This window comes from Cyprinus carpio, chromosome A5 (assembly GCF_018340385.1).
Source record: "Cyprinus carpio isolate SPL01 chromosome A5, ASM1834038v1, whole genome shotgun sequence".
Classification (NCBI taxonomy): domain Eukaryota; kingdom Metazoa; phylum Chordata; class Actinopteri; order Cypriniformes; family Cyprinidae; genus Cyprinus; species Cyprinus carpio.
This window is the reverse complement of record NC_056576.1, coordinates 21,656,303-21,670,868: the sequence shown is the minus strand read 5'-3', so window position 1 is coordinate 21,670,868 and position 14,566 is coordinate 21,656,303. Positions and strand designations below refer to the sequence as shown.

Below are 14,566 nucleotides of genomic sequence, written 5' to 3'. Positions count from 1 at the left end.
ATTTCAGGTAGTTTCCAAGGCAATATTTTACTTTTTTTTTTATACAAAAGTATTTTATTTTATTTAATCTTTATTTCAATTAAAAATAGTATGCAATAGTATATTAGTATAGAATAACAACACTGTAAAGACACATTTATATTGACCTAGATGGCATATGGTCACGTTTCGGATCACGTATTAGCCAGCTGTGCATACGCCTATACATATACCTATACAGGCTCACCATTCCAGACTGAGCTACAGAAGTACAGAATATAATAGAATGAGCTTTAGTTATTCTTTTGATAATTAATTCTGCATGGAAATATTCTCACATTGGTTTCACATGTGTAAGCGTGTAAGCAAATGAGACCACAGTTCATTCAAATTAAAAGTGAAAATGTCCTGTGTGCTAATTACCTTCAGAAGAGTGATGTCCAGCTCCTTGTAGAGTGAACACGGAGTGTGTATGTGTCATCTGCTGCCGCCCACCTGTGCCACCTGGCTCTGACAGACTCTGGGACTCAGGCATCACCTGGGGAGAGTCATTTATTCTCAGTCAATTATCAATCTAAAGCAACAGGATCTAAAAAAAGAGCCATCAGACATATTTAGTATATTCATTCTATCACAACTGGTTTTGAATCATCTGTTTGTCTGTTTGGAATCAAGATGACAACAACAACAAAAAACAACAACATTTGAATTTTTCCAAGGATGCATTTACAATTAAGTCTGTGGAACGCACGGTGTGAAGGAGATGCTCACCTGCAGGGTGTAGAAGGGTTGCTTGTTGCCACGAGAAGCTTGAGTCCGAAGTGGGAACTGGCAGAGACGTCCGGTGAAGCCAGGTGGACAGAGACAGTGTGTGCGGGTACTGCATACTCCTCCATTCATACAGGTTAGAGGACACACCACTGCAAACACAGACAGTTTACACATTAGACATGACATATTGGCTTTGAGAATTAGATATTATAATTCTTATTATATATCATGTTGTTTATATATTATTATTATTTCTTGTATAGTTTACATAAAAATTAACTATATAATGTAAATCAAAAACATACATAGATGGAGTCAATACATGACAGCCACACCATCCACTGTGTTTTAAAGAGTGAAAATATTGAGAGAAAACAAAGTTACAAAAATAAGCACATACTAATTCTTTATGAGGGCAGAGGCTTTTGCAGACTGCTTTTTATTATTTTTCACAAAAGCACAACACCTGGTTTAAACGTGGATTCAGCATACCTGTTAAGAGCTACTCTGTAAGTTATTCAAGAGTATATTCGGTGGCAGCTGAATTTAAGGTAGGAGACGACAAATAAAATGTTTTATTTAAAAAAATTATTAAAAATTATAAAATCATAGTTGATGATTTAACATAAAAGACAATTATGACAGCAGGAAAAATACTAGCAATGCTTTTAAATAGCAAAAAAAAAAAATAAATGATCAAAATCTAATCTCAACTTAAATACATGATAAAAACAAATATCCATTAAATATCTGACTTTTAGCCCATAATCAGCAAGAATTTATATTTAAACATATTTATTGTAACATCAAGTTCCTAGTTTTAAACTTAATATTTAATATGTTAATACTGTGTGTAAACAAGTATTTTCATATTTAGCCCTTGCTAAATGAAGAATATGGAGGAAAATGTTGTCAGGGACATGATTTATAGACAATCATAAAAATAAACAATTTAAAAGCATTTTAAACAACAAGCATGAAGTCAGTGGACTGCAAAGATCTTGAGAGCAGATGTGCAAGACAATACAAAAAAAATCCAGATTCTTGAATCTAGACAACCAAGGGACATTTTAAAGAGCACGAAGACATATGATCAGGCTGGCAGTAGCAAACTGTGGCTCGCCTATAGCTTGATGAGGACAACACACGGAAACAATTACAGCTGGCCGGAGTCTGTCTGCGTGCGTATGACTACCACCCACACACGCTCGCACTGATTCAAGCTCCCACACCACCTCCATTCTTACTTTACATAAAAATAGAATGACTTTATAAGAATGTGCTTATGAGAGAGAGTGAAAGCTAGAGAAAGAGAAGGGGAAACACTTGAAGCAAAACCAAGCCAGAATATAAACATATATCACAGACACAAACAAACAACCACATTTCTAACAAAAACAAAAACAAACAAACAGCTATATGAGTAGAAAATAAAAAGTTAAAAGGTTTCTTTCTTACTTTATTGCTTCTTTCCTACCTTTCTAATGATCCTGTAATCATAGCAGAGACATACTGAATGTAAAGTGCCATTCTGTCAGCGTGTGCATGTGTACCGTGAAGCTTTAAAGCCTATGTGGGTGTGTATATATGGCTGTGAATTATTTTCTGTGTGGAAGCTTGTGTTTTTGTCTATGATGTGCATATGTATTCATAACTGTGTAGATTTGTGTGTGTGTGTATGTGAAGCTGTCTGTGTGTGTGTGTGTGTGTGTGTGTGTGTGTGTGTGTGTGTGTGTGAATGCTTCAGTGTGTCTGTGCTTGCTGAGTTAATTGCAGTACTCAAGACAGACAGAGGTTTCGAAAATACAGCTTTAGACAGCATATCTTGCCCTCTCTTACACCCAAAATCTTTAGTCTGCCAGATCTGCTTCGACTAGCTTTGTTTTGCTTATAAAATATTTACTTTAATCTCAGAAAGGCCAGAACACTGACAAAAGCTCTAGAAATCTTAAAACATATTGTGTGCTTATGATTTTGGAGGAATGTCAAATACTTTCTTACTCTTTGTCTGAGCTAAAAAGCCTGTTAATGGATTTAACAGACACAGTGAGTGAGTGTGTGTGTGTGTGTGTGTGTGTGTGTGTGTGTATGACACAAATTTTGTTATTACATGTGTATTAGATGGGTGGGGTGTATACAGTAGGACAGACCGTGTGATGATTTTCTGCGGGTTAGTCAGGGGTGTGTCTGCTGTGCTCATCTAATCCATTGCCTGTCTGAAAATCACCATGTATTTACAGTAAGAAGCTGAAAGCTTTATACCAGCTTTCTCACACCTCAGTATAAAAAGCAGGGCAGTTGAATCCATAAACCTGCCACAGCAGTGGATAAATCAGCTCCACTACAGCAGGGTTCACATCAGGTCCCTGAACTGCCTTAATCTGAGACACGCAAGGAATATAAATAACCTTTTACTGATTGTGTTCTTAAAACATATTTGCTCAGCAGTTAAATATTTAAAATATTTATATTTTTGTTCTAGCCACCATACTAGCAAACTCTTGGGTTGATGTAAGGTAATATATTGTGGGTGTAGGACAACCTACTGTGTGTAAATCACGAGAGTGAGTGACCTTAGCCTTAGTCAAATGCCAGCTAAAAGCTTATTTAAAAAGCATCCTGTGCCAAGTCCAAATTACATATGAGATGTCTGTAATATGTCATTGCTTTTAGCCAGTCATGCGACTAGAGAGCAAACTGCTTTAAATTTCTAATATAAGTAAAATAAAAAAGTATCTTGTACCCCAAAAATAAATAAGGCTATGTTTAGATTTAACAATAAACAAAATTCTGCCAACAAGTCACATTAATAACTAAGACTCTTAACATAGATAACCCACACACAAACAACTAAGTCTCTCATGATATTAAAGAGCAACTTTTGAGCAATAAAACTGCAATCTCTTTGTGACTCTGTGACTGAGGAGCAACACACACTAAGCACACTTCAAATTACATAGAAAAGCCACACACTACCAGTCAAAAGTTTTGGTTGTTAAGGTTTGGGGTTTTAATGTTTCTGAAAGAAGTTTCTTATGCTCACCAAGACTGCACTTATTTTATCAAAAAAAACAATAAAAATCAAATATTGTGAAATATTATCACAAATTAAAAGAACTGTCTTCTATTTAAATATATTTCAAAATGTAATTTATTTCAGTGATGGCAAAGCTGAATTTTCAACAGTCATTACTCCAGTCTTCAGTTGTGCTACATGATCCTTTAGAAATTATTCTGATAAGCTGATTTGTTTTTTAATAAACATTTCTTTATAACGTTTTTCTGCCTTTATTTCAAATGGATTCTTTTAACACCTTTGGTCAAAGAATCAAAGAAGCCAAACTTTAGCACTATCGATCAAAAACTGTTAACACAATATTGTTGTCAGTCAGCTCTGTATCCCTGTTCCTCAGTGTAGACTCTCATTCTGTCTGTTAGTGTCTATCTCATCTTGTGCTCAATAAATGTCTTTAACCCAAAATAATAAACAACTTGACCATAAACAAAACAATTTAAACAACTAGGTATAATTGTTTCAGAAGTTGGAGGAATGGAGGAATGAGTAAATGACAGATAGTGGAAAAGGAAAAAATGAGTAGGTTTAAAATATTCACACAAAGAAGTGTAAGTTGTTTTCCATTAATACACCAGTGGCTGAGAAGGAACTAGACCATTAGGTGTGTGTGAGAGAGGAGTACAGTACCACTGATACAGTGGTGCAAAAGCAAAGAAATGTTCACATTCCTCAGATACCCTGGCGCAAAGGCCAGCAAGCTCAGACACATGCATACAGAGCACTGGCTTTCCCTGGCAGAGAGACACATGACAAAAAACAATACACTTGTAATTTATATATATATATATATATATATATATATATATATATATATATATATATATATATATATATATATATATATATATATATATATATATATATATACACATGAATATGAAAAGTTTGGTTCCAAAACACAATAAATCAATTTTGAATAATTTGAGTAAAAATGTGTTTTCTTTACCAAGAAAGTGGCAAGATGAAAACCACTATTTTCTGTTTCAAACTTTCACATAGCATCTTTAGGTTATAATAACATAAAAAATTAAAATCCAGGTTTTGATTTTCATAGATTTATTATAAAATTGTATTATTTTTTTCCCCAAAATGCAATAAATCCTTGTTACTTTTTTCTTTCAAAATGTACTAAATCCATTGAATCAATATGAAAGTTATTTTTCATACATTCCTTACATTCAACTTCCAAAAGTGCATTCATCTTTGTCATGTTACATTCATTTAGTTGATTAGTGCTATGTGCTGTATTAACAAAAACATAAATGGCATTGATAAAAACACTAACACTGACAAGCTACGCAATATCGCGTTTATAATCGAATGCGATTCATCTAATGAACGTGATATTGCATGGCTTGTCAGTGATCTACGGCTCTGTGTATTAACTGCATCTGAATAATTTCCATCTGAAAGCACGTGATGGAGATTTACCGGTACTATTAATCACAGAACCGGCTTGGTTACGCATGGCAATCACATGTGATTTATCGTGCAGCCCTTGTTTGTTAATCACAAAGTACAAAGTAGATGAGGAAAACTAGGATGCCGGATGTATTCAGAGCGCCGCCATTACTGTCTAACACATCAGTACCAACTAACTTACCTGCTAACAAAGTTACTAGCAAAAATACGAAGAAACCCTCCCATTAAATGATATGTTAGGAACTATAATTTAGTTTTCTAAACACAAACATACAAAAAATATAAAAGTGACCATTAGTGTTAAAACAGAAGGTGGGGCAAAAGAATGTTCAATATTAAGTTTCTTGACAAAAGCCTGGGACTGTTTATTTCGGTGCGCAGCAAAATAACAAAAACAACAAGCACACACCCATTATAATACTGAACCCAAGTTTCCCAAAAATATACTAACTAGGCTATGTATAATCACTATCAGCTGTGTGTTAAAACTGACAGTCATAAATCCATCAGCGAGCCTTTAAAAATACACAGAGAAAAGTCTAGAAAAGTGAAAAGAGTGAGTGTTTGCTGAAATGGAATGTGCATGTACTGTACTGTACTGTATATCAACATACATAAACAAACCCACATACAAATATCACACAAACACAAATATTAACATTCTAGCATGTATGGATGCCTTTTTCTTGTGAATACAAAAGCATTTTCTTTCAAACATTTTCCATAAGAACTAAACAGAAGGTTTAGCAATAAAAGCTTTTTGATTTCCAAAAAGCACAATTCAGCTCTCCAAAACTTTGAAACTTACTTCAAAGCACCTCCACTTTTGTCATGAGTCTGACCTGAGCTAAAAATATTTTTCAAAATATCTTTCATCCACAGATCTTACAAAAAAAAAAAAAAACACATCAAATAAAACATCAAACCAATGTGGGCAACCTCTCTCTTTCATCTCAATGTTTACATTTTCCTGCTATGACACAGGTCTTGCAAGCTTTGTATACACAGTCACATGGGGGCCAGCATAGATATGTATAGATGCCCCATTCGACGGCTCCTATATGCTTGACATCATTCACCATACTGTAGGTTCTCACAGAGCTGATCTGTGCAGGATTGTGGCATCTTTCGAATATTCAGTGATTATTACTATAGTGAATGACGTCAAGTTGACCGTTACAATATGGCAGACAACTTACCTATAGCGGCCCATAGAAACAGTCGCTAATGAAGCATCTACATATCTATGGGGGCCAGAATCTGTCGTAACCTTGGCAACAGCAGAGGTTCCAGATTATGAAAGCCAAAGAGCGTGAATGGATGGAATGTTGACAGAAGACTGTGACTGTGATGTCATCATCAGCGCTTGACAGGTATTTGTGTATTTATGGAGAGAAAGGAAGAGGAAAGGGAACATTAAGAATGGAATATTGCGGAAAATTTCATGTGCAGAGGGAAAATAAGCCAGACACTGCAAACACTAACTTTTATACTATGCACTAAGACTATGATGAAATGACTCCTTGGAAATTTCTTTTTTGAGAGTTGTTGAAAAATATATGTATTTGGAAGCTATTTATACCTTTTCTTGGAGTGTGCTACTGTGAATCCAGATTGATCAAAAGAGTCTTGATGTGGTGCTTTATCTGTCCGTGTTTAACTTATGTTGTAAGGTTTAGTCTGACTGAGAAAATATTGATGTTTTGGTTTCTCTGTTTGCAACGGCACCAATGAAAATGAAAACCAAACATGATGTCCCGGGCCCCTGGGGACATCACTGCCTCCTACTGATCTATGATTATTCAGTGATGTTATTAACCAGTAATATTTAAATGTCTTGGACTTTCCTTACTCAGGGTAGTGCCATTTTTAACTTTTAACAGGAATGAAAGCAAGGCTGTGAGGGATTGAAGTATAGTGTGCTTAACGAATTGTACCGTTGTTTAACAACATGTCAATTGTTCAGATGACTAAACATCTTTTCAAATAAATTTTCATAGACTAAAACTTCATAAAACATTCAAAAAAGTTGGGAGTTTTTAAAATGGCGTGATCTATTACCTTTATAAAGTATGTAACATTGTAAAGACTGTAGTCTACCCCTCACAGCAACATTTTCTTCCATGGAAAATTATAAATGGTGACTGCCCTGACTAAGGGATATAGTCCACCAGTTCAAAGATGTTTTGAAGAACTGTTTTTGTCTATAAAAATAAAAGTCAGTGGGATCCAAAACAACTCTGGACCTTATTGACTTTCACTGCATGGACAAAAAAGACAAAAGACAAAAATCATACAGGTTTGGAATAAGCATGGGACGATAACCGGTTTCAAGGTATACCGTGGGTTGGAAAATTCATGGTTTCAAAACCACTAAAATTATTTTTTTCGTGTCATAAAATACAGAAATCCCATCACTCCCTTAGTAGTTTGCAGCGAAAAGCGGAATAAGTCACACGACCCCTACCCCTCTGGTTGGTGTGAGCAGTCAGAGTCACCTGTGTGTGGGATGGCCGAAGGAGATGAACCCTGGAACCTTTCCCCTGTCGAAAAATAAGATTTTCGGGTAACATAGACTAACCATGTTCCGTACAGAACGATGTTCCCTACAGATTACGTTTTAGCTAGACGATCGCTAAATAAATACGTCCAGGTGGAACATAAACTATATATCTGTGTCATCCCTCTTTCACCCCCAATCAAGACAGAGACCCACCCGCCATATGTTTCACTGTTGAAATAAATACTATTTGGCTTGCTACAGAGGCAGATAACATGGCTAATTAACTAGCTAATGTCAACTAGTTTCCTCCCTCACGTTACTTCACAGAGCAGGAAATAGCAGTCTAAAGTATGTACTGTACCTTTCCGCGATTTAGTACAATAATAAAATTTAGCTGTTATCATGTGTATACTTTTAAGTGTCCTGCTATTTTTTTTTTTACATCTGTTCAAAATCACAACAAAAAAAAAAAAAAAAAAAACTTTGCCACTGTTTGAGTGTTATACGGAGAGACCGTGTGTGTGTGTGTGTGTGTGTGTGTGTGTGTGACACTCGCGCTCTCTCTTTCTTATGTGTGTGCATGTGCACACATCCTCGTACCTCACCGCTCCAAACTTAATCCAGGAAAGGTAAACATTCCTGCATCATAACTTGGACTGAACGATGAATGTGTAGAAAGCGAGCATGTCTCCAAAAACCTTGTTGAGCTGCAGGTTTAATGACTGCATTTTTTATTATTTATATTTTTTTACAGAAATTATGTTTTGATGATATTTTTGATTATTGAGCTGCAGGTTTAGGTTCACTTAAGTGACTGCACTTAATTAAGAAGAATTTATTTATTTATTTTAATTATTTAGCCTGACATGTTTACTGTTCCAAAATGTTCTATATGTTTGTTAAAAATAAAATATACTGTGTTCAGTGGGGAATTTTTTAATTTATTTTTTTTTACCCAGAAATTTAAAGATAACATATTTTAGAGCTGTAAGCACGATACCGTGATACCGTGAATCCGTGATATTTTTATCTAAGGTTATCATACTGTCAGAATCTCATACAGGCACATGCCTAGTTTGGAATGAGGTGATTAAATTAGAACAGAAATATATTTTTTGGCTGAACTATGGCTTAAGATACTGAGCATCAAAAAGGAACAATGACGGGGATGTCTAAAATGCTAAAAGTGTCAATGAAGCGTGTAAAGAATTAAATTAGTCCGATCACTCAAAAACCCTGTTTACCATCTTCATGTTTTCACTTCTGAATAACTACAGGGTCTGTGGCCAAATAAAAAAAATGCACATACATATGAAGACATTCCTCTGCTCTGCTTTAAATAACTGGCCTCATTCTCACAGTGAAAAGCAGTGAGTTTACTCTGAGTAAACCAGAATGCTTGTTTAAGGGCCTAAGTTTCAATATTGCCCTTTTAAAAAGCCTACAGCTGCCACCTCTCCCTCAAAGACAGACACTCACTTATACACAGTGTTCTCTTATCACTTTCCAACACAACCTCTAATTATGGTTTCAAAGTCTTAGACTGGCATGACCAATTATGCCATCTCACTCTGCTCTTCAATCTTCTGCATAAGAAATGCATAGGGAATCTCTACAAAGAAGAATGGGAAACACACAAAAAAAACAAAGGTAAAAAAGGATGGCAAGGGGAAAGGACTGAGAAACCAGAGGTTGATGATACAGAACGTAATAATAATTACTGCACTTCATACTTATGACAAATGGTAGATGACCACACTGACTCATATGCTCACAAATACACAAGGATTGGCATGCTTCTGGAATGTTCGACTGGATTTCTGACACATTTTCCACTCTCAAACTGTTCCTTTGTGGCTTGCTGCATGGATTTTCCATGGATTGCCTGAGCAAAATGAGAGCAGGGGAGGAATAAAGCCTGATTAGCCCCAAAGACTTCATGTATCTAGTTATGTAATAAATCTGGCTCTTACTATTGTGTGCACTCTAATCACATCATTTACTGAGCACAGCATACCACAGTAGTCAAATAAAGAGGGATCGCAGACTGTGCTGTAAGTAGAACAGAGTTAAATAAAGAAATTAAAAGAAGTCCCCAAAATACAAGAAAATATGTGAGGCTTGCATGTGAAAGAGAAGCAGTGTGTGTGTGTGTGTGTGTGTGAATGAGGACTGAAATAGTCATTGGGCAATGCGTCTGTGGCATGCTGGCATCATTCTGGGCACTCTGCATAAGTGGAGGATGGTTTGGGGTTTACACACTTCTCACCACAAAACCCAAATCCTGGCATTGACAGACAGACAGAGGAACACAAAAAGAGAAAAAGAGGCTGCTTTCTCAGTACTTAAAGGGGTCATGAACAGAGAAATCAAAATTCCTTTGTTCTTTTGACATATAAGAGGTCATTGTACTACAAAAACATCCTTCAACGCAGATTGAAGATTGAAGACTGAAACTAAAAGATGATGCTGTGCTACTATATCGGATCCAACAGTAATGTCGCACCACACAAGTGTGAATAAGTGTTTTTATTACGTGGTCACTATTGCTTTGTCTTATATTACAGATCGTTTGATACTGTATGTACTGAGTATTTATGTGTTTTGAACCTAAATCACAGCAGCGTCCAAGGATGTAGTCAATCCGCCAAATGTATTCAAACAGAGCGTTCAGATGAGGGGGTCAATACAGGACAGAAAATAGCCTATTACTTCTAAATTACAATGTAAAAATTTTGATAACATTATTAGTAGACCTCAAAGAAAAGTGCAAAATAATAAAAAAGGCAGTTCATGACCTCTTTAACAAACTGCTATTGAAATTGTCAGTAAATAATCCAATATTAAATAAATCACCCAAAAATTACAAGCTGCTGAAAATTTACTAACCTTCAGGCAATCCGAGATGTAGAAACACACAGCTTTTCACTTCATAAGATGTTAATTGATTGAGTGGAACTTTTGTGGTGATGTTTTTATCAGAGGTTAGAACTCTCATTCTGACGGCACCCATTCACTGCAGAGGATCCATTGGTGAGCAAGTGATGTAATGTTAAATTTCTCCTAATCTGTTCCGATGAAGAAACAAACTCATCTACATCTTTAATGACCTGCGGGTGAATACATTTTCAGCAAATTCTCATTTTTTGGTGACAATTACTTTAACAAAAGAAAAGGTAGAGACTCTGCATATCAAATAAGATGAGTCGACATGTGAGTATGTCTTATGGTCCTTGATTTTCCAGACGGTATGTGCAATCCATGACTGAAACCACAAAGTCTAAGGTAGAGAAAAATGTAAAATGTATGAGTCAGGCTTTAAGCAAAAGGTAAAATACTTCATGACTAACTCATTGTTGACATTAAAATAAAGGCTTGAGTGTAGCTGCAGTGCTTATTTCCACTGAACACCATGAACTCTGGACTCTAAACAAGCAACTGAAATTCCTTGTGAGGAAAAATTCAGGTTTGGTGAAATTAAATAAATGAAACAAAAACAACAAAAACTTCAACCCGTCAATGGGGTAGCATTATTAAAGAGCTTTTGGGTGCTTCTTGTCTATTCTCATAATCTTTTAGACAAAAAAATTCTCAGATTGTCATGAAAATAAAAAGGCTTGTGTTAAAGAATAAGAGTATGAGAATGTGTTCACATTACAGACATTACAAATCATTTTTGTGTAGAGTTAGGGTTAGAAAGGTCAGGTTTTTGTAATCTAAAAATTCTGCCAAAATTAATCGAAGTGTCTGTGAGAATTAGAAAATGACTGTAGAGAGTTACAAATGACCTTCAACTTAGTCAAATAAATTTTTTTTCTAGCAAAATGATGTCATTTATCTGTAGGCAAAAGATAAACAATAAACAATTACACTGAAAAGAATTAATATCTGTTTAAAAAAAATAATCTGTCAAACAAATGATTGGCCTACGTCTAATTATAAAGCTGTGCTTGTTTTAGAATCAGATTCTAACAAATCAGAGAATGTAGGTCAGATATGATGTTTGTTATTCAGAAATATCCCACACTCACACACACCATGAACCACAGATGCTCTTGGTCAGAGTCTTAGAGCCCGATGTGTGGGGACTTCTTCAGACTTCCATAAATGTAGCTTTCACTCAGCAGTGACTCAGCTTCCTCCTTTATTTTTTACCACATTTATTTATTTTTGGACTCAACACATTCAAAAGCACACAGGCATCCACTAGACAAAATTAGAGAGAGCAAGAGGGAGAGAAAGAAAGACAACACACCAAATGAACCTGCTAAGAGGCAGAACTAAAATAACCATCACTTCATCACAATACTGATGAGAAAAACCCAGACAAACATGTTGAGCTAAACATACCCACACACACTTATAGATATACTCTCTAAGCATATCAGCTCCTGGCATTCTTTACTTGAAATAACAAACTGGTACAGCAGCCCTTGCAGAAGGGGGTTTCTCTTACTAACATATACGTACTAACGCACACAAACTATTTTAAGGGTCTGTTGACTGCAAGTGTGTTTATTGTTGACAAAGAGAATGTAAATGTACAGTATGTGTGTGTTTAAGAGAAGAGAATATGTGTGTGAGCAGCGCAGATCTTGCTGCGTAGACTTTATGGCACCATGCCTTACCCCATCCAATCTGATACAGCTCAGAGCGAGAGCTACACTGCCAACCAGACAATATGCAGAAACCATTAACAAGAGTGAGAGAGAAATAGACGGAGAAAGAGAGAGGGGGTTATTATTGCATTTCCACTCACAGACTCATGCCATAGGCTAAATTCAATCATAAAGTTTGTACATTAAAGGGACAGCTCACTCAAAAATACAAAATCTGTCATAACTAATTCACACTTCCAAACCCGAATTGGTTACTTTCTTAGGTAAAACATAAAAAGACATTAGGCAGAATGACAGGCCCAGTCATTATACACTTTCATTGTATGGAAAAAAAAACGCAATGAAAGTGAATGGAGACTGGCGGTTTCAGTCACTAATATTCTGCCTACAAATCCTTTTGTGTTTTTACTTCAGAAATAAAGTCACGCAGGTTTGGAACAACATGAGGGTAAGTAAATATGTAATTAAAGTCATTCAATGTGAAAGGTTTATTTTTGGGTAAACTATACCTTTAAGGTCCTTCATCCAAATGTGGCAAAAATTTAAACAATAGAGCTCGTGAGCAGTCCTGTCAACAAACCAAACCGAATAACGAGCGTTATAAACTCGTTTGAATTGACTTACCGACTCTGAAGCCTGGCCCGGTCAGTGTGTCCGCCGACTGTCCGTTTTCACCGATGAGAGTCGTGTTGTTGCCCTGCTCGCAGGTGTCCTGACACTGGCCCTTCAGACACGTCCGTTTGCAGATGAGTGGTGCGATGACCACTTTGAAGCGCTCGCGAGTGGACGCGCGCTCGCCGCACAGAGCCAGCCGCTGGAGCGCGAGCCAGACGAGGAGCAGATGGGAGAGAATCAGCGAGGGCATGCTGGCATCCCTCAGTGCCAGCACAGGGCATTCACGCTACCACCCACAGTCTACTCCCGAAAGCCTGAGCGAATCAGGCAGTCCCTCCTGGAGCCCCGTTTGGGAAATGTACGCAGGCACGCGTTCTTTTCCCAGGCAGCGCTGGCAATGAAAGTCCTCGGGCAGAAAGTTGTGCGGATGCCTTCCTGTCCCGTTTCAAGTAAGAAACTTGACAAATTACGTCCGGTTCGGTGGATAAAAAATACAGATTATCCGCATCGAGGCCGTTTGCGACATTTTTAAAAGGCTTTTTAAAATCCTTACATGTTTTAAAAGGCAACCTGGCAGTGGAATAAGATGAAAAACTCCTCATTCCTTAAGGCATAGTTCTTAGTCGCTGCGTGGATGGCGTGTGTACGTACCGCAGTTTGGGAAAGTTTAGGAGGAGGAGAGGCAAAGCGAGAGCCAATCCACAGGCAGCCGAGCTGGCGCAGGGCCAGAGCAGTTCTGGAGCGGGACTCAGCGGTTTCGACGTCGGTGCTTTTCCTCTTCACCTTCTTTTCCCCTTATTTTGAACTCATCAAGCGCCCGGTGACGGTGCTGCGAGCGATTTTCCGCCGCAGTCACGGTCAGCAAACACAAATGACAGTGGAAATGCCAGCTAACTTTTGCAGGAGCAACACTAATTTCTAGTGTTTACTACTTGAGCGGCGCGAGAGCGCAGTTTACCACATGTGATTTGCAAATCTTGCAAGACGCCCCCAACAACAACAAAAATCTATTTTTTTTTAAACACCTCTGCTGAAGAGGCCTATGCTGGTTCATGGGCTTCAAATCTGTTGACTGGTTTTAGAGAGATTTTGTCAGCTTGGATAGGCTGGGGACTGTTTTTTATGATAAAACACAAAGAACTAGAACTGTGAAGGAAATTCTAGGTCTAATTAGCTACAAAGTGATCCTCTTTAACTATTTGCAAATAATATGTTAAAATATGCATACATTCACATTTATTTGTATACATTCAATTCAAAACGGCCATGTTTGAGAAAAGTAGAGTAGTTGGAATCACTAGGTATTACTGTTAGTCATTTAGCATTGCTATCGTAAAACAGTTGTTAAAAATTAAATGTTTCGCTTCTTCCATCTAACCTCGCTCTCTTTCAACGTCGGAACTGATGCTTTGAGCGGGAATTCGCTCTCTGCTTCAGTGAACTACTTTGTTTTGATTGGCCATCTCAGTCATTTTTACATTGACGGGCGCTGTTATACCGCAGAGGAACACCAACCTTAAAATGTAAGTTTTAAAACTATTTTGGTCATCCATAACAACAAACAGAGCGCTGCGCAATGGA

The 14,566-nt window shown here is 36.9% G+C and overlaps 1 protein-coding gene across 6 annotated transcripts in view; it reads right to left on the bottom strand.

Annotated features, from left to right (window-relative positions):
• LOC109064494 (latent-transforming growth factor beta-binding protein 3-like) overlaps positions 1–13,971 on the bottom strand; it is a 32,131-nt gene extending 18,160 nt beyond the window's left edge. For 2 of the 6 annotated variants that reach the window (XM_019081534.2, XM_042756454.1), the window contains exons 1-3: positions 12,995–13,971; positions 751–899; positions 403–517 (exon numbers count right to left, since the gene is read on the bottom strand). In XM_019081534.2, the coding sequence (XP_018937079.2) occupies positions 403–517; positions 751–899; positions 12,995–13,235 (505 nt within the window). In that variant the 5' untranslated portion in view covers positions 13,236–13,971. The remainder of the gene's footprint in view (positions 1–402; positions 518–750; positions 900–12,994) is intronic. The other 4 variants (XM_019081533.2, XM_042756455.1, XM_019081531.2 and 1 more) reach the window with 2 other exon arrangements.
• Between the last annotated feature and the right edge of the window lie 595 nt (positions 13,972–14,566).